The 25,784-nt window shown below is 33.1% G+C and overlaps 1 protein-coding gene across 3 annotated transcripts in view; it reads left to right on the forward strand.

Moving 5' to 3' along the window:
• LOC118190728 (cytoplasmic aconitate hydratase-like) overlaps window positions 1-25,784 on the forward strand; it is a 165,097-nt gene that overhangs the window by 21,560 nt on the left and 117,753 nt on the right. For 2 of the 3 annotated variants that reach the window (XM_035361492.2, XM_035361491.2), the window contains 3 exons: window positions 3,344-3,518; window positions 5,891-6,028; window positions 22,522-22,872. In XM_035361492.2, the coding sequence (XP_035217383.1) occupies window positions 3,344-3,518; window positions 5,891-6,028; window positions 22,522-22,872 (664 nt within the window). The remainder of the gene's footprint in view (window positions 1-3,343; window positions 3,519-5,890; window positions 6,029-22,521; window positions 22,873-25,784) is intronic. The other variant, XM_035361493.2, reaches the window with a different exon arrangement.

The following is a 25,784-nucleotide window of genomic DNA, read 5'->3' on the forward strand; positions in this document are numbered from 1 at the left end:
AACCAGAAAACTATTTGATGTGTATTCGTGATATTTATAATGACGAGGAATTTGATTTAAATCATATCAAAGACGGAATACATCGAGATGAAATACTACATTTAGTAATGAATTATAAGCCGAATAAAATAAAAATATCTGCCCTGAAGATAAGGATAGTGCTGACAGATCAACTTCCAGTTCATTGCGCTCCACGACGTTTCCCCCTTCCCCCCGCAGAGCAGCGTGAAATTGATAAATAGATTTCAGAATTGTTAGAGAAACAAAGGATATGCCTTTATCCATTTTTTGCAGCAATTCCACTTTTTGTTCGATGGACATCGAAGCATGCTTTCGCTTTGTAGATCCTTTGGCAGCTCCAGAATTGGAAATTCTTTTTGACATAATCGAAAGTTCAAGCTCATTTTTATAAAATTGCTCTAACAGTCTGCAAAAAATAATAATCCGGATCCAATTAGAAGATTAAGGAACAACGCAATCTGCAACATTAACTGAATTAGATAATTTTAGTTTAGCTTATACCATCCGTTTTACATTAAACGCGCATGCGTAAGAGTTCCGGATTATGGACGTCCGGATTAATGACTTTTGACTGTAATACAAATACAAAGTAATACTTTCTGCAAATACCCAGTCTATCTGAGAAAGAGCACTTTTTAATCTTTGTCGTCAAAACCCAGACACTTATCATCTCCAGAGCTAAATGCCGAGTCACTTGAAACTTCTAAATCAGCATCCGAGTCCTCATACAACAAATTGTCCTCTATACTATCCATTGCATTACTAATGCCATACTTCTTAAATGATTTAAACACTGTCTCTGTTTTCACAGCATCCATGAAGCTTTTGACCCATTCACAAACTTGCAAAATGCTAGTCCTCTTCCTTCTTCCTAATGGTGTAACCTTAAAATTTGAATACCGCATCCAGTTGTTCCACTTCTTCTTCATAAATTCCTTAAATGGTGTATCAATGCAGACATATAAAGGTTGAAGCTGACTATTTAGGTCTCCTGGAATTACAGCTAACTGAGTTTTCAATTCTTTGAGTTAATTTTTAACATCTTGTGTTCTGTGGGAATGAAAATGATCCCATACTAGTAGGGCAGGTTTCTTCAACAGTCTGCCAGGGCAATCTCAACCAAATTTTATCTGTTCATATCTTCATTCCTCCTCCATCCATCCAGCCTTTTGCGTGAACATGTATAAACACACCTTTAGGCAATTTTCCTTTGGTCTTCCTTTTAAAAATCAGTTGTGGGGGCAATTTTGTCCCATCAGCACAAGAGGATAAAACAACCGTGTAGTAAGTTTTTTTCATGCTCTGTAATTTTAAGAGTAACACTTTTTTTATTAATACTATTTTAAGAGTAATTTTAAGAATACCATTGGGAATCTACAGTTTTGTTTGAGGGCACATCAAAAGTCAAAGGAACCTCGTCCATGTTTCCTATTTGTGCAAGTTAAAAATTTTCTCATTTTCGTGCATTAATGATGAATCGATGAAGTTCAATAATTTTTCTTCATATTAGTCTGCCATCTTTTGTGATACTTTTGTTTTAGTTCGCATACATAGCTGGTTTCTCTTCATGAATCTTGAATGCCATGATGTTGATCCAGTAAAATCCGCAATATCTTTATCAGTCGCTATTGCTTTCGCTTGATGAATTATCACTTTTGTAGAGTCTGAAAGTTCCCTTTTTATGTGGTCTAAAATCCAAGTATTCAGCTCTGCCTCATGTGCAGGCCATTGTATAGTTCCTCTTTGTAAGTTATGTGTACTGCGAGTTGCTTTTTTTAGATCCTTTTCCTGATTCCACCAAGTTCTTATCATTTTCTCAGTTGGGGATGGTCCAAAATGCCTCTCTACAGCCCTGTTTCCATGTTCTTTAGCATATGCAATCACACGTAGCATGTGTGCTACATTATAACAATGTCAACGTTGTTTTCGAGCCATAGCTTGCCAACAAATTTAAGAAAGTTGAATGGTAAAAATTTCACACACTTAAAAGTCGTTCAGAAAAATTGAAAAGTTTAAATGAACCCAGGTGTGATCATAGATGGCAGCACATGCATATTTACTGAACTCTACGTAACTAATATTTCCACACTCTGCAAGGAAACAAGAAAAAAATCTCATAACTCCAAATAGAGGAAATTTCCAGAAATGAATGTAATCAAAAACTGAGCATCGACACAGTATCAACATATAAGATGTATCCCATTTTTTCAAATAAAAAGAGGTGCGTCTTATACGCCAGCAAATACAATACATATAACTAAACCAGTTTGCTGTAAAATGTCCTTCACAAAAGCATCCCTTTTTTTAGTCAGATAGCCCTTATTTTTGTTGCCATATTCAAAATAACTTGACCAAAATTATTGCAATTTTAATTTACTTTTGGCCTGCTTTCTCCTTTGACAAGCTTATCGTTTTTGTATTTAATGCTTACTAATGCCTCTTATTCAGAAAGAAGGGATACAAATTTCAGATATCAAATTAGATTTAAGTCAGAAAACATACATTCCAGTATAAATGCTGGATTTCTTCTGTAGAAGCATGTTGATAATTAACTTTTATAAAGCTTAATATTTTCTATGCAAAGGATGAATCAGGACGACTGCAATATATAGTCTGACACTTGGTCTATGCACCTTATCTCTGTATATGCTTGATCTGTCATGCAAATGACATAATAGCTCTATTTACATGTCTTTCAGACCATTAACTTATTCTAAAGTTTCCTACATAAAAGCTAGGTCATTTAATGTTCTGCATTTCTTTCATTTAAGAATTCTGATTTTCAAACTTTTGACATTACTCAGGAAAGAAGATTTGCCTTCAGTTGGATGCATTCCCAATGATATTTTCCTCATCCCAGTTTTTATGTTGCCATATCTAGTAGAAGGGGAATATAGTATTGATTGGTGTGTAGACAATTCGAGTTGATATTCTATTCTGCATGCTGTTGTGGAGAATTCTGAGTGTTATTTTAAATACTTTTGAGTTTTGTCTATTAGACTAAATTTTATTTCAGATAAAAGCATTAAGCACTTTTATGAAACAGTAACTTAAAATACAGGCTGAAATTTGAGAACTGTAATAAGTGTCTTTAGCCATATAAAAGAGGGAAATTGAATTTTTCAGAAATTCAAATTTTATCACTATTCATAAATACATCTTGAGGTGTAAAAAGCACAACTGATACATTTTTAAGTATATATGAAATGAACTGTTAGAAATGGATTCATTTCAAAGTGATCTTTAATAAGTAACTGTGTATGAACAGTATGCATCATTAAATATTCCTATTTTATGTAATAAAGAATTTTTAATGTTTTAGAAAAACTTCCATTTTCAATTCGTGTCTTATTGGAAGCATCAGTCCGCTGCTGTGACAACTTTCAAGTAAAAGAAACTGACATTGGAAACATCTTAAATTGGGAGAACTTGCAAAATAAAGAAGGTGGAATTGAAGTTGCATTTAATCCAGCTAGAGTGATACTTCAGGATTTTACGTGAGCAATGTGCTTTTTTTCTTTTGAAGCTTGGGTGCTATATTATTTAAATTTAAAAAAATTATATAAAGAACTAAATTTTTAATTAGAAAGAAAAAAATGTAGTTTTTATTGCATTGCTAAATCTAAAATTAGTGATAAAATTAGTGATAAATAATCAGAAGCAACTACTGTTGTGTGTCTGTAAATAAATGTATTGCAAAGATCTAAACAGGTGTTAATATTTTTGTAAAATATTACATATATATATTTTTTATGTCGGGCAATATTTTAGTAATTCTTGCTCTGAACATTATTGAATTTATCCTAATAAAAATTTTATAATCATTAGACAGTGTTGAAGATTAATTAAATTTCTTTTTTCTTCTTAAATTCAATTCCTTAGAAGTTTCCTTCTAATTTTTAATCCACTTGTGCTGTTATTGCCTTTTTATTTACTGCTTTCATTTCTACCTCAGGGATGAACAATATTAAAACTTTTATATTTGAATTTTTGTTTTCTCTGCAATTCCTGAACTAATCTGAAGAATTTTCACATGTAGTTGGTCCATTCAGCAAACAAAAGCAATAGTTTAGGTCTGTAAATAATATTAGCAAAGAAATACATGTAATTTTGGGGGGGGGGGCACAAAAGAAGATACATGCAACATTTCTTCTTTTAATCAGCTTATTTCTTTTAGCTTTTTACTTTGTGTTTGGAGGCAGGAATTGTAGAAATTTTATGCTTTTTCATATTGCATACTCTAATCTTGATTCCAGTGTGAATAGATTATTTGTACAGTTCGAATTCTGTATCACTGTATATACTGTACTTATAAGTTTTCTTTTCTCTAACATAAAAGTGTAAATTGGATTCACTTCCTTCAAAAATGTAGTTTTGCCGAGTTTTCATAATGCATGTTTTAAAATGTGTTATTTTTTAAAATTTCTATAGTAAATTTTATATGGATAATAGCTGAACTAATAAATATTTTCATTTGAGAAATGTATAATATAATGGCATTTAGAAACTTAACTTCGAAAAGGAATCTTATAAAATTGTTCTGTTATTCAACAGCAACTGTAATATGGATTAAAATACTTATCCATCATTTTTTCGTGTCTTTTATAAGCATATTTCTGAATCTGACTTTCTGTACTTGGCCATTATACAATATAACTTGATCAGTAATCATTTAATTAAAAATAAGACTTTTTATGCATACAAGTTTTTATTTCAACATTCCCGAAGTCCTGTAAACTTTGTAAGTATTGTGGAGAAAAGTTATTGATATATTGGATGTTAATTCAGAAGTCAAACAACAAAAATCAGCATTATGTTTTCAAATTTTCACAGGACTAATTTCGATGGTTTTACCAAACCACCATCATCAGCTGCAAAAGCGCAAATGCTTTTGTTGTTTGACTTCTGAATTAGTATTTGTTCGGCGTGTTATTGTGTCTTAATTATATTGGATGTTATTTGTATATTTTACGTATGGTATTATATTGCAGATGCTTTTTATTTGCAAGTTATATTGAAGTACCGTATATACCCGCGTATAAGTCGACCCCCCACTTCGACATAAAAAATTCGTAGAAAATAAGAAACCTGCGTATAAGTCGACCCCCCCACTTCCGAAATCGATCGAGAAACTTCGAAAATTTTTTTTTAAGTACTACATTTATTCAAAATCATCTGAGAAAAAAAAAAGTAAATATACGATAAAAAATACCTTGGTAAATAAACAAAATCAAAATCCTTCAACGTCAGATTCATGGTCGGATTCGCCAAACATTTCATAGAACTCTTCTGTCATCATTGGCTCATCATCATACATATTTTCAGTCTCAAACTGTGTCGTCATTTTCACTTTCCAAAACAGCATCATATCCAAAACGCAGGATAATTGGGGAAAAATGATCGTATATAGTAACTTTCTAGAATTTGTTCCGGAAAAGATTCGTGTACGTAAAATCTATCTGCATTTTCCCTTTTTAAAAGTTAAAAGAAATATTCAACACTGTTCAGTTAGTGCGTGGCTATTTTTTTAAATCTTAACGTGTACGCCTCTTAATTTAAGTCATGAAATTACTTCAAGTAAGTGACTTATTTGATAAGTCCTCCAATTTGAGTGCGGGAAGAAAACAACTGCATTATATAAAGAAATTTATGAACTTCCGATTCTTTTAATTTTTTATGGCCCTGCGTATAAGTCGACCCCCCCCCACTTTGAAGTCTTTTTTTGGTCCAAAATATCTTGACTTATACGCGGGTATATACGGTAATATGTTTTAATTCTTTAATTTTATTGTAGCTTTTGAGTTTAAAATTTATAAAAATTACTCTTGTGTGTCATTTAAAAAAATTTTTTTTTATTTTTGCCTATTAGAGGAATACCATGTGTGGCAGATTTTGCAGCTATGAGAGATGTGGTTCAGAAACTAGGTGGTGACCCTGAGAAAGTAAATCCCTTGTGTCCTGCTAATCTTGTGATTGACCACTCTGTTCAAGTAGACTTTTCTGAAAGGTATTTCGATTTTTACTGAGCATAATTATGATGGCCATCTACTTTTATCCGACAGTTATTACTATTTGAAGTACAGCTAATGTCATAATAATTAAATATTGAACTTTTAAATTTTAAGTGTTTTTATCTGCAGTGCTAGAATACTGCCCTTGTATTATGTTAAACAGAAAAGCATTTAGTGTTGCAGTATAATAAAAGCTGTGGTTTGATAAGATCCAAAGTTAAAAATCATAAAGGCACGTAAGAGTAGTTTTTAAAACATAAAGCAGTTGTGACAAACAGTTGGTGTTCTTTTGGCTTTGCTTATACTATTCTATCAACATAAAATTCCTGTTTACATAAAATTGTTGCATGGCTTTTTGCTTTTCCATTACTATCGAGTTTATGCTTCTATCTTATAATTAAGTATATATTTAGATATATGCAAACATTATAAGGATTTAATGAATTGACCTGAAAGTGGCTTGGCTTATTTCTTTTCCGAAAGACATTGTCTTATATGTAAAAGCTGTATCCTTTATTTGTGTCCAGGATTTAAAGTAGGCACGCACAACCCGCGGCTCGTGAGCGGTCAATTTGTGGCCTACCGAGACCTTTTCAAACTTTTGTTACAATTTGACATATTGGTTGTCTCTAGAAGGGGTTGCGAGCAAAAAAAATTTCATTACTCATTCTTCTCTGTCCGCTTGAAGTAAGATTTGGCACTGAGCCAAGTTTCTGGCATCAACCAAAGCATGCATCTGCTGCCTGAACATGAAAATATCTCCTAGCCTGTAGGACTGACACCTGTAGAAGATTGAGAAATAGTCTGTGGTATGACCTAGCATGAGTGTGTTTGAACGCATGCGCTAGTAAATTGGAAGAGAAAAATATTAGCTCGGATCCGAAGCAGTGCATTCATTTTCTTAGTGTCATTACACTTTTGGCTTCGTGACTATACATTGTTTTATCACGTTTGATGTTTATTTTTATTTTCCGATACCATTAAGAAGTTTCATGTTTTGAATATTTGACTTTTTTGTTTAAATATTTTTTTGAAAGTGAAACCAACATATAATTTTTCCAATTTTTGTTCCATGTGGTTTTGATAGTTGCCATGATGAATGGATGCAAAATGAAAAAGTTAGCAGATGATAACAGGAAATTTTCGGAGGTCTGGACTTTGAAATACTTTTTTGTCAAGCAAAATAATAGAATTATATGCTTGATATGCAATTTACAATTAGTGTTTGCAAAGAGACATTAAGCGACACGAAACGCTCAACATTTTGAAAGCTTGAGAGGGTTATGGGTTAATGGGTTATTCAATTCAATTTTGGTAAAGCACATGAGGGCTATCTGCCTAAAGGGAGCCTTCGGGGAAGACTTTCTAAGGGAAACTGGCTCCTATACACCAAAGCTTGAGAGGATCGAAATCATAAAATATTGAATCTCTTTGCCATTCTCTCATTGCTCAAAGGAATATATTTACAAAGGCATCTCCACAGTTAGATAACTGTGTTGAAATTACTTTGGGAATTGGAGCTTTTATTGCTAAAAGTGGCTGCAGATTTACTCATGGCGATTTTGCAAAGGAATGTATATTGTCGGCTTCTGAGATAGTATGCCCTGAAGCTACGCAGAAATTTAAAAATGTCTTTGCAGAATGACAATTTAAAGAATTGAAAATTTATCTGATGATGTTACTGAACAATTACAGAAGGTTGCCGCCAAATTAAAGTACTTTTCTCTAGCAGCTGGTGACTCAACAGATATTACTTAAGTAAGTAGCTCAGTTTCTTTTGTTTGTCAGAGGAATTTCTGAAAATTTTGAAGTAACTGAAGAACTTGTTGGAATGAGTTCGACGAAGGAGCGAATAACTGGAACTGATATTTTATCCTCAGTTTTAAATTTGTGTTCTGCACATAATTTTGATTATTAACAAATTTGTTAGTATCACTAATGATGGAGCTCCAGCCATGATTGGAATTCAGAATGACATGGTAAGTCTACTTAGAAACCATTTGTATGATAGAGGAAAAGATTTGCTTGGGTAATCATTGTATCATACACAAAGAACAGCTATGTGTGAAAGAACTAGGATTTGACCACCTAATGAAAGTAGTGAGCGATACAATCAATTTTATATGCTCACATGGTTTAAACCACAAGCAATTTAAGGAAATTCTTGAACACATAGTGATCTCATATATTACTCTGAAGTATAATGATTGAGCCGTGGAGAGGCTTTGAAGAGGTTTGCTGATTTCATTGATGAAATAATACCATTCCTTGAAGAAAATGGCAAGGAAACTAGGATGTTAAAGGAACCATCTTTCAAGTGTGACTTCGCATTTTTAGTTGATGGGACATCCATCTGAATGAAACAAAAAATTAACAAACAAAACAAAAAATTGATGTTAAAAAATCAATTCATCAATCACCTATGCAGGCCAATGCAGTATCTGCTTTAAAACTAAAACTCCAGTTATTCTCAAAGCAGCTTGTCTGTCAAAATTTTGTCAGTTTTGCTTACCTGAAGAAATGCAAAGAAATTTTTCCTGATAAACAACTGAATTATTCAGATCAAATAAAGAGGCTGCTTATTTCTTTTGAAAAGTGATTTGTAGACTTTGAGTTGTATAAGATTAAAATTAAATTGTTCGGGGATCCATTTTCTTCTGTTGTGGAAGAAGCTCCACAAGATGTTCAAATAGAACTTATCGATTTACAAACTTCTGACTTTGTAGAGTTGCGCGCCTCCAACTTGCATGCAACCAAGAGGTGACTGGAAAAATGACAGAGTCTTGATAAGGTCCCTTTTTATTCAACTTAAGAAGTTACAATTGCATGCTCTTGACGCTCACAATAACAAGACTCTAACTACGAGGCTCTCTAAAAGTAACTAACCTCACTGCGTTTTACAATACCACTGCTAATTCAGCAACCTTTGAATATCACGTTGAACGATTAACAATTCTCCAAGGCAAACACACAGGCCGAAACGTGGGGTTCTTCAATTTCTGGCTAACTACCTCCGCGCTCGTGAAGTAAGAACAGCACACTTCGAACTCGTTTCCTTTCTATTTAACTCGGAATACTTCCGCTGATAATTTGAATCCTTGCGCGTTCTACTAAAATTTACATACTCTGGCATTGGCAGTTCCAGGGAAAAGTAAGGCTTGACAGGAAAGATAGTTTAAACTTAAAATAAATGTTAGTTAAAATAAATATAAACCCTACAACTTATTAAAAAATAATGCTAGTAGTACCATGTTTGTTAGTACTTATATGTGAACAAGCATTTTCTCTTATGAATCTAAATAAGTCAAATAAATAAGTCAAGAAATAAACTGACAGATCAACACTTGCAATTTGTTTTAAGAATATCAACAACTAACTTTCAACCAAATATATAAAAAAATTGTTGATAAAATTCAGTCTTAACCATCACACTAATTTTAAATAACAGCAATATTTAACTATGGCTAACTTGTACGCATTTTTATTAAAATATTTGTATACAAGTATCAAATTATCATGCACAAGCATAAACTGTATTTTTTTTCAAGCTGAACTGGATGTTTTGGTCCCAGTAGCTCATGCAAGGGAAAACGGAAATCCCACCCCCCTTTGCTTGCATACATACATAATGGTCTCCAAATCAATTTAAATTGGATATGGTACATGTCTGAATTGCAAATTAAGTGAATTATTAACATAGAAAATTTTAGATATTAGCCCTTGGCAACCAAGTCGTTTTTGGATATGGTACATGTCTGAATTGCAAATTAAGTGAATTATTAACATAGAAAATTTTAGATATTAGCCCTCGGCAACCAAGTCGTTTCTATTAGTTAGAAAATTTATTAACAAATAAATTAATATTAGAATTAAGAAAATTTATTGGTGAGAAAAGTGCAGAAGGTTTTGAAACATCCAAGTAAAAAAAAAGTGTTCTTTTGATGCTATGTACAGAGAAAGGAAGAATACATACGAATGACAGCACTCACCTTTGATAAAAATGTTATTACAAGATAGCCACCTTCTAGTGTAAAACAACTTTAAACCCATGCTTTGTATAACATTATCCAGGAACTGTTGAAGCATTTGATCCCAACCTTCTGTTGGTGCACAGGTAAGGGTATTGTTTCGCACAGGCACTACACTATAATTCAATAAACTCAGGAACAATGGACTGTATTATATCTCACTTTTATTCTCATTAATTTACATCGTTCATGGCCACTCGAAGCCACGAATTCTCTCGCAAGCTCTTCGCTCACAATCTCATGTCACAAACTCCAAGAGCTCAAGGCGCATGCGCCGACGCTAGTAATGAAATGCGTGTGCAGGCGCAACATACCGCCCGCCTTGACATGATGTAATCATTCAAAATTAAATCTCACAATAAAAAATTACACAGTGACAATACGAAATACAGGTAAATAATTGTAAACATCAAATAATAACATCAACAAAATCAAACTACTATAATAAGAAAATACAATAATTAATTAGAAACATACTTTTTGTTTAATTTGGCATAGGTAAAAGACAAATTTTATTAATTGATCTCTTAAAAATACCTCCTTTCGTTTTCACTGAAAGTACTCTAACCTTATTGTCTTTACCTAAGAATATCTCTACGATTCTGCCAAGAGGCCAGTTACATACAGGAACATTATCAGTCTTTAAAATTACCATAGTTCCAACCTTGACATTGTCTTTTTCAAAGAACCATTTAGTTCTTCCTTGCTTTGCACTCAAATAGTTATTTCTCCAATACTTCCAAATTGTTTGTACTATTTTAGTCAATTTCTGCCAGCTCTTTAATCTATTATCGCTAACGTTTAAAATATTAGGTTCTGCAATAGCCGTGATAGGTCTGCCTATCAGGAAGTGGCCTGGTGTCAAGATATCAAAATCCTCTGGTTCAGATGATAAAGGATGCAAGGGCCTAGAATTCAAAATGTCTTCAATTTGAGCAATTACTGTAAGAAACTCCTCATAGGTTAGTTTCAAATTGCCTACTACGCGTTTCAATTGAAACTTAACAGATTTGACACCTGCCTCCCAAAGACCTCCGTGATTAGGAGCTCTAGGGGGAATGAACGACCAATCAATACTCTCACTCGATAAATAATTACCTAATTCATCATCTAGGTTGCTGACTAGCCTATTCAATTTCTTTAATTCTGCGTTACTACCAACAAAATTGGTTGCGTTATCTGAAAATATGCGTGCACACTTGCCTCTCCTGCTGAAAAAACGCTTTAAGGTTGCAATAAATGCTTGACTAGACAGGTCCGTTACCAACTCAAGATGCAAGCTTTGGTAACAAAACAAACGAAAATGCACACATACACCTTGTTAAGGCGACCTTTTCTCTGATGTTGGTATTTTATAAAATAAGGACCAAAAAAATCAACTCCAACACAATTGAATGGAAAATTCGGGCTGACTCTTTCTTGAGGAAGTTGACCAATAAGTTGTTGACAGGGCATTGGTTTTGTTTGAAACATACGACACACTCATGTACTATTTTTCTACAAGTGTTGTGCCCGCTTAAGGGCCAAAACCCATGTCTAACAATAGACAGTAAGCCTTGTGGACCAATATGCATGTATTTCTTATGAAACATCACAATGATTAGATTAGTTAGCTTATGATTCTTTGGTAAGATTGTAGGAAATTTTCTATCAAAATTCAACTTACAATTAGCTAATCTGCTTCCAACTCGTAAAATTCCATATTGATCTAAAAATGGAAAAACACTTCTTACCTTGCTATCTGGAGGTACCTTACCCTCCTTTTCAAGGCTTGAGATTTCTTTTTTAAATTCACTATCTTGAATTAGCTTAATCAGTTTAAGTTCAGCTAATTTTAATTCTGAGCTCTGAAGAGGACCTGAAACCTTGTCCTTTCCCTTGCAGTTGTTTACAAACCTAAAAATAAAACTTAAAACACAAATAATTTTAGTGTAATTGTTACTTAAATTTAAGAAATTCTCAATGAAAGGGTTAGCTTTCACATTAAGAAAAATATTAGAGTCACTAAGGATTTTAAGTTCGTCTGGAAAGTCCTTCACAATGACTTCCAACGAAATCTCTATTTGGGTAGTCGTATCTCAGGAACAGAGGGCCTTTCCACCACATATCATTTTGTAGAAGTTTACTGGGATCCAAACCTCGGGATATAAGATCACTCGGATTCTCCTTTGATGACACATGATGCCATTGATGACCATTAGTCAACTCTTGAATTGTTGCCACTCGATTTGCAACAAAGGTCTTCAATTGGTAAGGCTCCTTTTGTATCCACGAAAGCACGATCATGGAGGCACTCCACAGATAAACTTTGTTCACAGGAATCTCTAGTGCAGATATTACTCTAACCATCAACCTTGCAAGTAGGACTGCCGCACAAAGCTCCAGTCTCGGAATAGTAACTCGTTTAATAGGCGAGACTCTGGATTTACTCGTCACTAGTCTCGTGTTCACTTCTCCATCTCTCAAACGGCACTTGCAATATATGGTTGCTCTGTAAGCTACCTCAGAGGCATCTGCAAATCCATGAAGTTCCACATAGTCTACTTCTGCAATAAGAATAAACCTTTCAATTTCTATTTTACTTAAAATTTCGAGTTCAGTAGAGAACTTCTTCCATTCATCAGCTTCCTTTTTTGGTAGTGGTTCATCCCAATTCAACTTTAACAACCACAACCGTTGGAGGAATATTTTGGCTTTACTTATGATTGGCCCTAGTAAACCAATTGGGTCAAACAATCTTTCAGTTGTGGACAATATTTGTCGTTTGGTAACAACTATGTCATTATCGAGTTTCACTCTAAAACAGAAAGTCTCTTCTAGACCTCCAAGACACTCCAAGTGTTGTAGATTCTGCTTCATTAGGAAAAGAATAGGAGTGATCTTCCGCAAGTTCAGCATGATTACTGCACCACTTGTGCAGTGTCATTCCTGCACTCTTCAATATTGCAGTTAACTGAGATTTAAGCTCCTTAGCTGTACTCAAAGATTCCACTCTACTAAGCACATCATCCATATAAAAGTTTTTATGTAAGACTGGCGCAGCTAAAGGAAATTTTGGACCTTCATCAATCGGCAATTGTTTAAGAGTTCTCATAGATAAGTATGGAGCACTAACTGTACCATAAGTCACAGTATTAAGCTCGTAGATTTTCACAGGTGCATCATTTTCTTTTTTCCACAGGATTCGCTGCAAGCATCTCTGTTCAGGGTTAATTTTAATCATTCTATAACATTCTTCTAATATCCGCTGTAAATGCGAATGGGTACTTTCTAAATCTAAGCATGATTGAAAAGAGATCATCTTGAATAACCCCTCCATTACGTTGTAAAGAATTTAGCGAAATTCCATTTGATGTTAAACATGATGCATTAAACACTGTTCTCAATTTAGTTGTTGTTTTTTGAGGTCGGTATATCCCATGATGTGGCATATAGTACACTACCCTAGGCTCATTTTTCTCTTCAACCTCAGTCATATGCCCAAGCTCTTCATACTCCTTTAAAAAATCCTGATACAGACTCAAATATTCAGGGTCTTTAACTAATCTTTTCCGTAGGGAATTTAATCTCTCAAAGGCAAAATCTTTTGAATTTCCTAAGCAAATAGGATCTTCCTTTAGTGGTATTGTTACAATGTATCTCCCTTCTTCATTCCGCTTATGAGTTTGCGCATAATGTTCTTCACATATTGCTGTTTCTTTATTTTTTGGAATGGCTATTTCAAGATTCTCTATTTCCCAAAATTTTCTCATTGTTTTGTTCTAAGTCATTAGATGTTTTCATTAACCCACAATGTACGCGGCTCTGTTCTTCTGATGTAACGCTTCCTGACACTATAAACCCGAACACGCTGTTTTGTAAAATGAGACTCTAGTTTTCATATCGAATTTGTTCAGATTTTAATATCTCAAAGAAAACCTCAGCTCCTAAAAGCATATCTATACGTTCTGGAACATTAAAATTCTCATCAGCTAATTTTATGTTACAAAAGTCCTGCATTTTAATATCAATTTTCCTTGAAGGAATCAAGTCTTGCATGATTTTTGGTACTACTACTAAGTCTAAATGTCTCATGTAACTTTTATCTTTATTGCTAATGTATGCCGAAACTCTTTTCCGAATTGTAAACAAGGAATCATTTAATCGGAATTCGCAATGTTTACCTTCTCAGAATCAAAGTTGAATTTATTCGCACAGTCTCTGCTTATAAACGATGAAGTACTGCCACCATCAAGTAATGTTTTGACTGGATGTAGCTTACCCATACCATCACTAATAAAGCAAATAGCCGTGGTCAGAAGAACACTTTTTTTGGATCTGTTTACACTAGTCGCTGTAAGTAGAGTATTACCGCTGTTAGGCAGAAAGTCTGGCACTAGGGGGGGGAAAGCACACTCGAACTACTCGCTGTTTTGTTTTTATTTTTTTCCTTCTCTTTCGATGATTTATTTTCTACCGGAAAATGCACTGTCATGTGGTGTCTTTTCCCACAAACGAAACACAAAAACTTTGATTTGCAGTTTTTGACGGAATGGTTTAATGCTAGGCAATTAAAGCATAATTTATGACATTTGATGATTTCAACCTGATCATTCACCGGTTGTTTCAAGAAATTTGGGCATTTTGCCAAAAAATGATTTTCCTCACAAAGAACACACTTTAACCCCTTAACTGCTGCGGACGTATATATACGCCTTGCTCAGCCGATGCGTTAACTGCCCGAGATGCGCAGCCGATGCGTTAACTTTGCGAATAATTTTAGGTGTAGTAGCGCAAAGCAAATGATAGCAGTTTGGAAGGACGTTTATATACACCTGGGGCAGTTAACGCATCGGCTGAGCAAGGCGTATATATACGCCCGCGGCAGTTAAGGGGTTAAACCTTTTACATCGGCAAGGAATACCTTTGAAACATTTTTCAATGTTTTGTAATTGTTGTGAGATTTTTGAAAACTGTCCACACTTGCTGCAAGGGACTTTCCACGAGATGTGAAAAATAAATCTGCTTCCTTTGCCATTTGTTGAGGTGGAAACCAACTTTCAGCTTGCCTTACAGAAATATGGGCTGACGTTTCTCGATCTAATGTCTCAAACAATTTGTCTGATATTATTAACTGCTTCAGAGTTTCAAATTCAGACACTTTCCTCAATTTTAAGTCATGTTCAAAATTTGTGGTTAATCGCGACACGAACTGCACATGGGACTCATTTAGGCGTTGAGCCTTTTTAAAATTTTCTAAATCAATTTGTGGTGTAGGTTCGAATTCTTTTAGAATAATAGCTTTTACTTTTTCATAGTCACTTAGCTCCTCATCTCTAATATAAACGATAATGTTCGAAGCCCGTTCCCCTAACAAGTGTAACAATATTTCCGCTTTAGATTTCTCAGGCACATTTTTTGCCGCGAGAGCGTTTTCTAAAGACGAGAAAAAATAACTCCAGTTTTCAGGTTTACTCGGAACCTTCAATGTTAGTGTTCTTATACTTTTAATAAGGGAATCTAAGGAATCGGAACTTTCTCCTTTAGTTTCGTTTTGATCATTATTAACACTCTTGGTTTCAGCTCGCAATCGAGCAATTTCCAGTTCTGTTTTACATCTCTCTAATTTAATTTGTTCTGTAATACTTTAGCTTCTTCAGATTTATGATGCTCTACTATGGAATTACCCAATTCTATTACCGAATTTGGATCGGATTTAAAAGCTTCACTACTTTTAATCGCTAAATTTAAATCTGTAACAGTTATCTTTTCACTTAATTCTATATTCAGTTCTAAAGCTAATAGCTTTAAATCCTCTTTTAGTGCACCTTTTATCAACATTGTACTCTTAATGAAATAACACAAGATAATAAGTAATTCATCTCAATTACTTAAACACAGTATATAAATACTATAAATTTTCTCAAAACTCTTACACAGTATCTCAAAATAATAAAATGGCACTTTATTCTTAAATCGAAACTGCTGACTTACTTGTAAATAACTCATAATCCATAGATCTCTGGCCCATGACGGACCATGATGTTTTGCACAGGCACTACACTATAATTCAATAAACTCAGGAACAATAGACTGTATTATATCTCACTTTTATTCTCATTAATTTACATCATTCATGGCCACTCGAAGCCACAAATTCTCTCACACGCTCTTCGCTCACAATCTCATGTCACAAACTCCCAAGAGCTCAAGGCGCATGCGCCAACGCTAGTAATGAAATGCGTGCGCAGGCGCAACAGGTATTCTTCACCAGAAAGTATTTTATACCAGCAAGTTTATAAGGTATTTTTTCCGCTTTCCTAGCATGCCTTCGTGGTGTAGTTTTTCTGCACGCGGGGTGGGTATTCCAGAGGTCCGTGGTTCGATTTCCGGCAAAGGTGGTTGCTAATTTTTCATCTCTTGCTTCCAAGGAAATCCTAATGATTCTACAGTGGCGCCCGAAATAAAAGGGTGTTGGATGAGTTTTCTCTACACCCAGAATTTGGCAATTGGGTCCCCTAAAAATCCCAGTCGCCCTTTAAAAAGGGGAGTATATAAGGTATTTCTCCCACTTTTCTAGCATGCCTTCGTGGTGTAGTGGTTCTGCATGCTGGGCCGGTATTCCAGAGGTCTGTGGTTCGATTCCCTGCGAAGGCGGTTGCTAATTTTTCATCTCTCTTGCTTCCAAGGAAATCCTAATGTCTCTACAAGTTGTCTCTCCAGAGCATCCCAAACATTTCCAATGGAGTTTAGTTCTGGAGAATGTGTTGGCTATCTGAGGCATGGAATATTCTCAATGTTTAGACAATCCCGAACAGTGAATGTTTGATGACATGGTGTGTTATCATGCCTGGGGGGGATTATCACTGAAAGCTCCATGGAAAGCTGAACATAGGCAGTTGAACTTCATCAAAATCTTGTTACCTGGTAATGCCATTCTCATGCCAGGTCAATTGGTGTCTATAATCCTGTAACAGACTGAATGCACTTTTATCTAAGAATTGTTTCAAACGAATATTCAAATTTATATAAGAATAGTACTATTCTTATATACATAAGCCCAGTCCTGTTCATTCCAATTGTGATGCTTGCAGCATCATTGCAAATGAGCGATATGTTGCTGTCTGGATAATGGAATACATACAGTAGGTCTGTGGGTGTGCAGTCCTCCCTTTCACAAACATTTGGCTACAGTATTTTGGGAAATTTGTCGTTCTGTGGCAGCAGTAAACTTATTTGCCACCTGCTGAGCTGTGGGAGCAGTTTCTTTTTGCCGATAGAGTAAAATATCTGTCTCCTGTAGATGTATATCTAACATATCCTCCATAGCACTGGCTACACATTCCCGCTTCCACAGCCGTGAAAAAACAATGTTGGAGATATTAAAATCCCCTGCAGCATCTCTTATTTTTGTCCTTCTTTGATCTTTCTAGTGATATGGCCATATATAAAATCATGTAAGTGGTGTTTGGAAGACATACTGAAACTTTCAAGATCATCAATTAAATCTTCCCCATAAAACTTTCATTTGGTACAATAACTGACCCATACATCATATCCTATAACCTTTTATCAGTGTAAGGAAATGAACATTTGCGTACACACATCTCTTCTTACTGTATCCAGCACTTGTGATTTTCCACATTTTGCTTCCTTTTATTTTTTGGTTGTTGTGGGTGATAATGTTGTCAGTCCTCAGCAATTTAGCAGTGTACTTTTTTGCATAGGGTGGATACTGTTAAGCTGTTTTTAACTTAATTAATTTACTGCTGTTTTATCTAATTTTCAGTATTTCATTATGCATATTTCTTTTATATATACAACAGTTTCTTTTTCATTAGCAAGCAAATTCTACAGTGGCATTTTGATTCATTACAAGGAAAAAAAAAAAAAAAAAAAAAAAAAGCCCATACTAATCACAGCAACTAAGCTGCCACAAAGAGGACCTTCGAATTTCAAAAGCCAAATTCTGCACTGGTGTTAATGTATGTGCAACCATTCGTGGGCTGCCATATAAATATATTTTAGTAAAATTCTTGGTTGCCTGTTTTGATAACAGGGCTTATTGCCCAGTTATTTTGCTAATGTTTGGCCAGAGAATCAGAGAGTACTAATACATTTTTTACAGTTTTACAGACCTTGGTTGCTATCACTGACATTAGATTTGTTACTTTGCAGTATGTCATCCTGTGTACTGTCACTTACTCTTTATAAAAATTTTCACTCTTATTTTTGTCATTGAAGTCAGTTGGAAGACATTAGATAACTATTGTATTGTAGTATAAGCATAAATCACCCCTATAGGTAAAATAAGTATACCATCCTTTATTAGTTTAAAAATCTTGGCTTATCTCAGTTTTTGAAATTTTATCATAAAGATTATATAAACACTCCTGAAGTAGCTGTGCTTGTATTTTTTTTCTTTCATTTGAATGAGTCAATCATCCATATTTCTGTTCTCATCTTTTTTTTTTTTTTTTTTTTTTTTTACCCCAGGGTTTGGGGTATAAGTGACTTTTACTTGTAAGAATACAGTTATCCAAATGCATTTAATGCATTTGAAAAATGAAGCAGAAAGATTGGTGAATGCGAGAAATTGAACAGTCACTTTTTTATAAATGACTATGCCTTGAATTTGATTAAAACTGGATTTTTCAGTGATTTTTTTTTTAAGCAACTGCATATTTTGTTTTTATGAACTCGTTTATATAAAAAAGGGCTTTATGAACAAATTTATGCAATTTTTTTTCTGTGGAGAATACTTTAACTGTTTAGATTTTCTGTATTGAAAGAAGTTAATACTCAGAAGTTGACTGCTACTAGTGTTAAATTTTACTTAAAAATTAAATAGTAATTCATTCCTAGATTAGTAATGTTATTTGGAATGATGCAACATTTTCTGTAGCTGCTGTGTTAAAATAAAAAGGATTGTATTGGACTACTTATTTTTGCCAAACAAATAAGTATAGGATTTACTAATTCAGAAATCAAACAACAAAAATCAGCGTTATGTTTACAAAATTTTCACAGGAAACTAGTCCTGTGAAAATTTTGTAAATATAACGCTGATTTTTGTTGTTTGACTTCTGAATTAGTATTTATTCGGCGTGTTATTGTGTCTTAAGTATAGGATTTATTTGCATTTTAGGAAAATTTTAATGTGAATAGAATTAAAATATGTGATAGTTATGTGTAATGGGATTATTCACACTAAAATGTGAGTAATTTACAGCATAATTATAAAATTAAATTTGCTTTCTTGCGTTGAGAGATTCTCTGAAGGCTGAAAAAAAAATTATATTGGTGTTGCATCCTAATTTTTTTTTTTTCCCCCCAAGAAGTTCCTTACAGCTGGAAATGATACTTGATTAATGCTCCTTGTCAAATCACTGTTTTCAAGGTTCTTTATTCCATCTTGGTGAGATTTTATCCCTTCCTTAATTTTGAATTTATAATTCCCCCCCCCCACATTGATGTTACATAAATGGAGGGATGACAAAGGGAAAATTGTAGATGCTTTGTATTCTAATCTTTGATTCAGTTTTCTTTCTTGTACTGATTTTCCAGTTCATTTACTTGTTTATTTAATTATTATTTTCCTATTTCCTATGGAGAATTTTAAGGAAGATATAAGAATGAAAAAAAGATGTGAATAACATGTAAATAATTACAACCATGCAAGTTATATTGCCCCCCCCCAAATATTGTTGATATATGCTTCTATTTGCTGTAACAGAGAATTTATCTGAGTTCTTTAATCTACAGTAGACTTTCTTTTTATTTAAATTTACAGATAGCATAAAAGTTTGTTGAGGATGGTTGTTCATAACTTAATAATACCACAATTGAAAAAACTTGCATGAGCAGTGAGCATATCAGATATTTTTGCTAGTAATCTGGAGTCGGTCATCATATGTGTCATTCTTATTCTTCATAACCAGACTTCAAATTGAATCAACTTGTCATATGATTAACTGTAGTATTCAATAAATATTTTTTAATTAATGCATTTCTTATTCAAACCTTGCTGCCATTTTTCCTTTGATTTCATTCAAGTCATTTCTTCTTTCCAAGCATCGTCTGTGTCCTTCAGCGGTTGTTAGTATCTTATAAAATCTTCCTTATAAGATGCTTGAGTACTTTGTGTTTATTAGATCTGGGAAGAATTTCCATGGTTATCAAATTTATTAAAGGAAGATTGCACAGACTTTTCTAATGAATAACATGTTCCCTTTTTTCCCCTTATTTTTGAAATTTAAATGGGGTTAGGCAACATAAATATTAACATTAACAATATGACTTGAATTTGGTTTAGATAATGCAGTTTTTTTTTAACTTAATTAAGCTACGGGGATAGGATTATATAATTCATTACAGTTGAATTTACTGTTCAATAAATTAAAATAAACAAATTTTGAATGATTTTGATTGTATAATCAATCAGTAAGAGTATGCTTTTGCAATTAAAAAAATTTAGACTTTAAATTATGTAAGTGCTGAGTATGTTATTTATTTGTGTAAATTTAAAAAAAAGTTTGAATTTTATTTTAATATCTACTTGGAACATTTGAGATTGTTTTAACTATAATGGTATACATTTGCATTCATATTAATATATTATTGTAATAAACAGAATTTAATTTTTGTAGTTTAAATTGAAATGTAACTAAGTAATTGAACTGTAAAAGAATAATGAAAGTTTTGCTGTAGTTTATGTGTCATATTTTGAATGCAATAAACAAACTCGTTCTCTGGATTTTTTTAGGAGGAGGGGATTATTCATCTTTGTATTGGAAATTAGTTGTTTTGTATCTGTATTAGAAATGTTTATATTTTCTGTTTAATTTTGTCCATAATGATCTGCTGATGTATAGTTTAAAGTATAAAAACTTTGCCTTATCTCTATTTTAAGTTCTATGCAGGAGAATTTTATATGAAGGTATGAAAGTTGGTGTTCATATCTTATCTGTGAATTCTATGTATAATCCATTTTTAAAATCTAGTCTGAGATATCTATCTTTCTAAGTGCTTTAATATGATTTCTTAACAATATTAGTTGGCCTGTGAAATGTACAGAGTGCAATTTTATATTAAGTCCGAGAGCTCAAGAAATAAATTGTTTTCTCAAAACATGATAGCAGGTGCAATTAAATATTTTTTCACAAATCTCAGAAAACAAATCTATAAGTCCTGCTCCCTTTTCCCCCGCTTTATTTCCATTTTCTCTGTCTTTTTGTTTTAATTTTTGTTTTAAACTTTTTGTTTTCTTTAATACCTTCTAATTATCTGTGTCTTAATCTTCACAAAGAGTCACCAGTTTATTGGCAAGAAACATGTGTTAGGTTGTTTATATTTCATAAAACTAAACTCAGACATAACAGCCCTAATGGGCCAAGGCCTGCAGTGTCTGAAATCTGCTTTCTTGACCGTGGGCCCTGGGTTGCGTAAGCATATACCCTGAACAAGTGGTCAGCTTGTTGCAGGACCCCCCAGTGTTTAGTCCCCAAGCGAACTTGGTTCACTTGGGTCATTTTATCGACCCAAGAGATGGAAATCAAGGGATGAAAGGCTGAGTCGACCTTGCCCAGCCTGGGAATCGAACCCCGGACCTGTAGTGCTGCTGCAAGATGCTCTAGCCGCTGTGCCACCAGGCTTTGTTTTGGTTCATAAATAATGACAAAAAGAATTGTTTTTTTAGAAATAAGAAATTTTGTGGCAATAAAATTCTGTTTGGCCAATGTTTAAATTTTCACTGCTAATGGATACTGCTGAGTGAAATGAAGGTTAAACACAGAATGTGTAAATCCATGCATACATAAACATGTGTCAGATATGTGCATGCACGACTTGACTATTGTCATATGCACTCAAAAAATTTTCCCCAAACTAGGAGTGTGGTTAATCAGGAAGTATCCTTTCTTTTCCTAATTTAAGTGAAAGCATTATATTCATTTCATGGTTTAGCTATTTCTTTCATTATTTATTAAAGCCGGAAGTCTTACATTATGAAACGTAATTTTTACTCTTGAATGAAGTCTTCATTTTAATACTAAACTATAGAAATGGGAATAAAACTTCCAGCTCAGATTTCCTTTCCTCTTGTTTCCACATCTTGCTCTATTATATGTATTTGCACGCATCTGCATGTTGGGTAGGTATATTTCATATGAATCTGCTTTAATGATAAGTATAATGGCATGAGGTATCTTGTACCAACATTGTGAATCATCAGTTTACTTTTTAAATGTGTATTATTCAAAATGTGAGTTTCATTGTTATAGCTGTGCTTACTAAAGGATTTTGCTTGCTAAATAGCTTTTGCTAAGAATTTTATTTAAAAGTTGATGTAACAGAAGTGTATCAAATTTCTCTTTAGAACTAAAGTGTTACAATAAAATTCTTCATTGCTGCTTATGTGTAAACAACTGCTTTCTGTGAAAGTTGCTCTTACTACACTTGGAACTTTTCTCCCCCCTTTGCAGCACTCTCCGTGACAGCCCTAACCCTGGTGGCGGGAGTCGAGTTACCTCCGGAAATGAGAAATATCACTTTGGATCTTCCATAAAGCAAGAAAGCAACTCATTTTCTCCCAAGTTTAATTGTTGCTCAAAATATACAAATGGCGAAAGTCCCGCAAAGCCTTTATTTGCATTTAAAAGTGAACATACTTCCAGTGAGCGCACAAGAATTTGGAGGAAAAACAGTAATAATGTCACTGTTTGTAATAAAATGGCTCATATAAAAAAAGAACTTCCTAATCCAATAGTTTCACCTCATCCTAATTTTCCTCTTCAATATGGAACCTGTCCTATGCATAAAGCAAGATCTATAGGGTTAGTGAGTCCTTATTGATGTAAACTGTGCTTTTAATGCATTTTTTTACTATTTTTTTATAGTATTAAGTACTTTAATTAAAAATTCAAATATTTTATTGTATATTACGTAAGGTAATTTACATTTTAACATGTTTTAAACTTATTTTTTGCTACTTTTTAATCCTAATAAATATTTTTCAGATTTTTAGTTTTCATTTTTACATTAATAATTGATAAATTTTGAATAATCAACGTACTTTAGTATACTAGTTTTCATATGTAAATCATTAAGAAATATGTAAATTTGACTAATATTTTAAAATTTTTTTATTTTATACATTTAAATATACTTTTCTGTAAAATCTTCATGCTGATTTTGTTCATTTTTTAACTTTTTCCCTTCATTTGAAAAGTTATTTCTTTCACTTTATGAGAAACTGTTACAGTGATGGCAAACATTTTTAGACTCAGCATTGAAAAATTTTAAGAGTTGATAAATCTCCCTAAATGAAAGGAAAAAGAGTTCTTGGCATAGCCTTTGATCTAAAAAAGATATAGTGTAGCCTTGTATGATGTGATATATTATATATTGAAACATCAAATAATTAACAGAAATGAAATGTGAGTAAAATACATATGTAAAGATTCATTAGTAAAGGGGTTGTGCATAATATGCAGCATTTGAAATATCTTTTATTAAGAATACAATTGGTAAAATATTTATAGGTAGACTATAAGTTAATCAAAAAGAAATATTATTGAGATAAAACATAGCTGAAATGTGAGAAAGTTCATGTATTTTTAAATTTGTGTATTACACTGAGATTGGAAAAAATAGAAACGCAGATGTAATGTTATAGTTCCTACATCTTCACTTTGCAAAATTGGCCACAATAGTCACTTTGTGATTTGCTTATCAGTATAGTTAATATCAAGATACTGTAGTAGTGTAATGTTATTTGAAAAATGAAAAAAAATATACTGAAGTTGTTTTTAGCACTAAAATAATTAAATGATGACAGAAATTAATATGCACATTAATAATTCAGTTTGAGGTATATTATTTTCCTTCTATAATTAACTGAATTTTCAAAAATTAACGATTTTATTTATATTGGTATTTATTGGCTGCTGATGAATGCTGTTTATCACAAGTTTGCCATCGTTTGTCTATTATAGTTGTTAGTCGAAGAATTTTCTTATTATAGTTTTTGTGAAGTTTTAAAGTTGTTTTAGAATTTTTACTATTTAATGTTAATTCTGCGTGCATGAAGATTTTACTTAAATCAGAAAAAAATGTTACTTAAAAACAGCTTCTAAAGCTTGGTATTCTTCGGACATTTTAACAATTTTTTGTAAATATTTTACACTGATTTGATACTTTTAGTGATCATCCAAACATGCATTAAAACATTTTTAACTAATAATTTTTGTTTATTTTTGTTTTTATTGTTTGGTCATCCTAATTATGCTCAATTTTTTTTATTTGGTTTCTATATTTTCATTTATTCTATATTTTTTTATTTGGTTTCATTCATATGTAACACTAAAAGGAGTTATGCATGCAATTATGGTCAGGCCATTTTTCTAAGTAAACTGTATGCATTTATTGATTGTGTTGCTCTCTCTTGTCCAACATACACACCAGTACATTTACACACACATACCATCCCAATAACCACAAAAAATACATCAATATTTTCTGCATGCTGGAACACTTCAAACCAGTCTTTACTGCAATTTTTTGGATGAATTTCCTTGAATTTTGCTGAATAATAGATACAGTTACGACATTTTCAGGAGTAACTACAATTTGCCTGTGACCCAAACTCCCTGTTAGATCATTGGCTATGCTGCTTGTCCGTTGGACTTTTAACGAAGAGAGACTTCAAGAGTTGTGAATGGTTTTCATATAGAGTCCTTTAGGGAAAACTGTGCCAAAACTGTGTTGGTTGTTATTTTAATCTTTTTTCCCCTTCATCAGTGTATCATACGTTGCAGTTTACAGTGTATCGTACGTTGCAGTTTACAAGCAGCATTTTAGTAGTGCCTAATAAATAAATAACTAAAAGTGGTAGATTTCATGCTACATGATGACCATTAGATCTTTTAAAGTTGTTATCACAACAAAGAGAAAAATAGGATTTTTCCCTTCTACAAAAAGAATAAAACAATGAATAGAAGCAATTAAGTTAGCTGCATGCATGATTTGGTGTTCGAAAAAATTTGGAGCATTTAAATAGTGCAAATTTAGATTTGTGGGTAGGAGTTTGGAAATCAAACTTTGGATGAAATTTACATTGAATTAAAAATAGTATCAGAATTAAAAAAAAGGGGGGCAGTTTTGAAGCAATGATCTAGAATAAGTAAAAAATATCATGTGTGATATTTGGCATGATTGAGATTGTCTTTAATGAATTCTTTATTGTTGATAAAACAATGACCAATACTATTTTTAAATGTGAAACAAATTGGAGCAGCATAAAAGTGTTTAACACGTTGACTGCCAAGGCACTTTTTGAATTCCGGTCCGAGAAGCCAAACTGATTTAATCATATCATATTATATTATTAAAAATACTAATTATGATTTGTAACAATCATTAAAAAGTTTACAGGATTTTTTTATAGAAAAAAGTGTCCTACGAATTATCTCATAGTTGGCTTTTTTTAGACAAAGCTCTTTGCAGAAGCCCACTACGAGTTGATTCTTACAGACATGCCTTGACTTGTCGCGTCAATACAGCTAAAACAAGTGCTAAGCGAGTAAGTAACTCTTAGCTGCGCAAAAGTGGCAATGGGCAGTGAACATGTTAAAAAAAGTTTTAGCAATACTTCACTGCTATACACGCAAATGAACGTTGATTACCACTTGATAGAGAAAGAGATGTATTAAGAAAAGAATAGCCCTAGTGTGCTTTGCCATAATTA

This window comes from Stegodyphus dumicola, chromosome 12 (genome assembly GCF_044657685.1).
Source record: "Stegodyphus dumicola isolate Sdum_Otavi_A_Nest chromosome 12, ASM4465768v1".
In the NCBI taxonomy this organism is placed as follows: Eukaryota; Metazoa; Arthropoda; class Arachnida; order Araneae; family Eresidae; genus Stegodyphus; species Stegodyphus dumicola.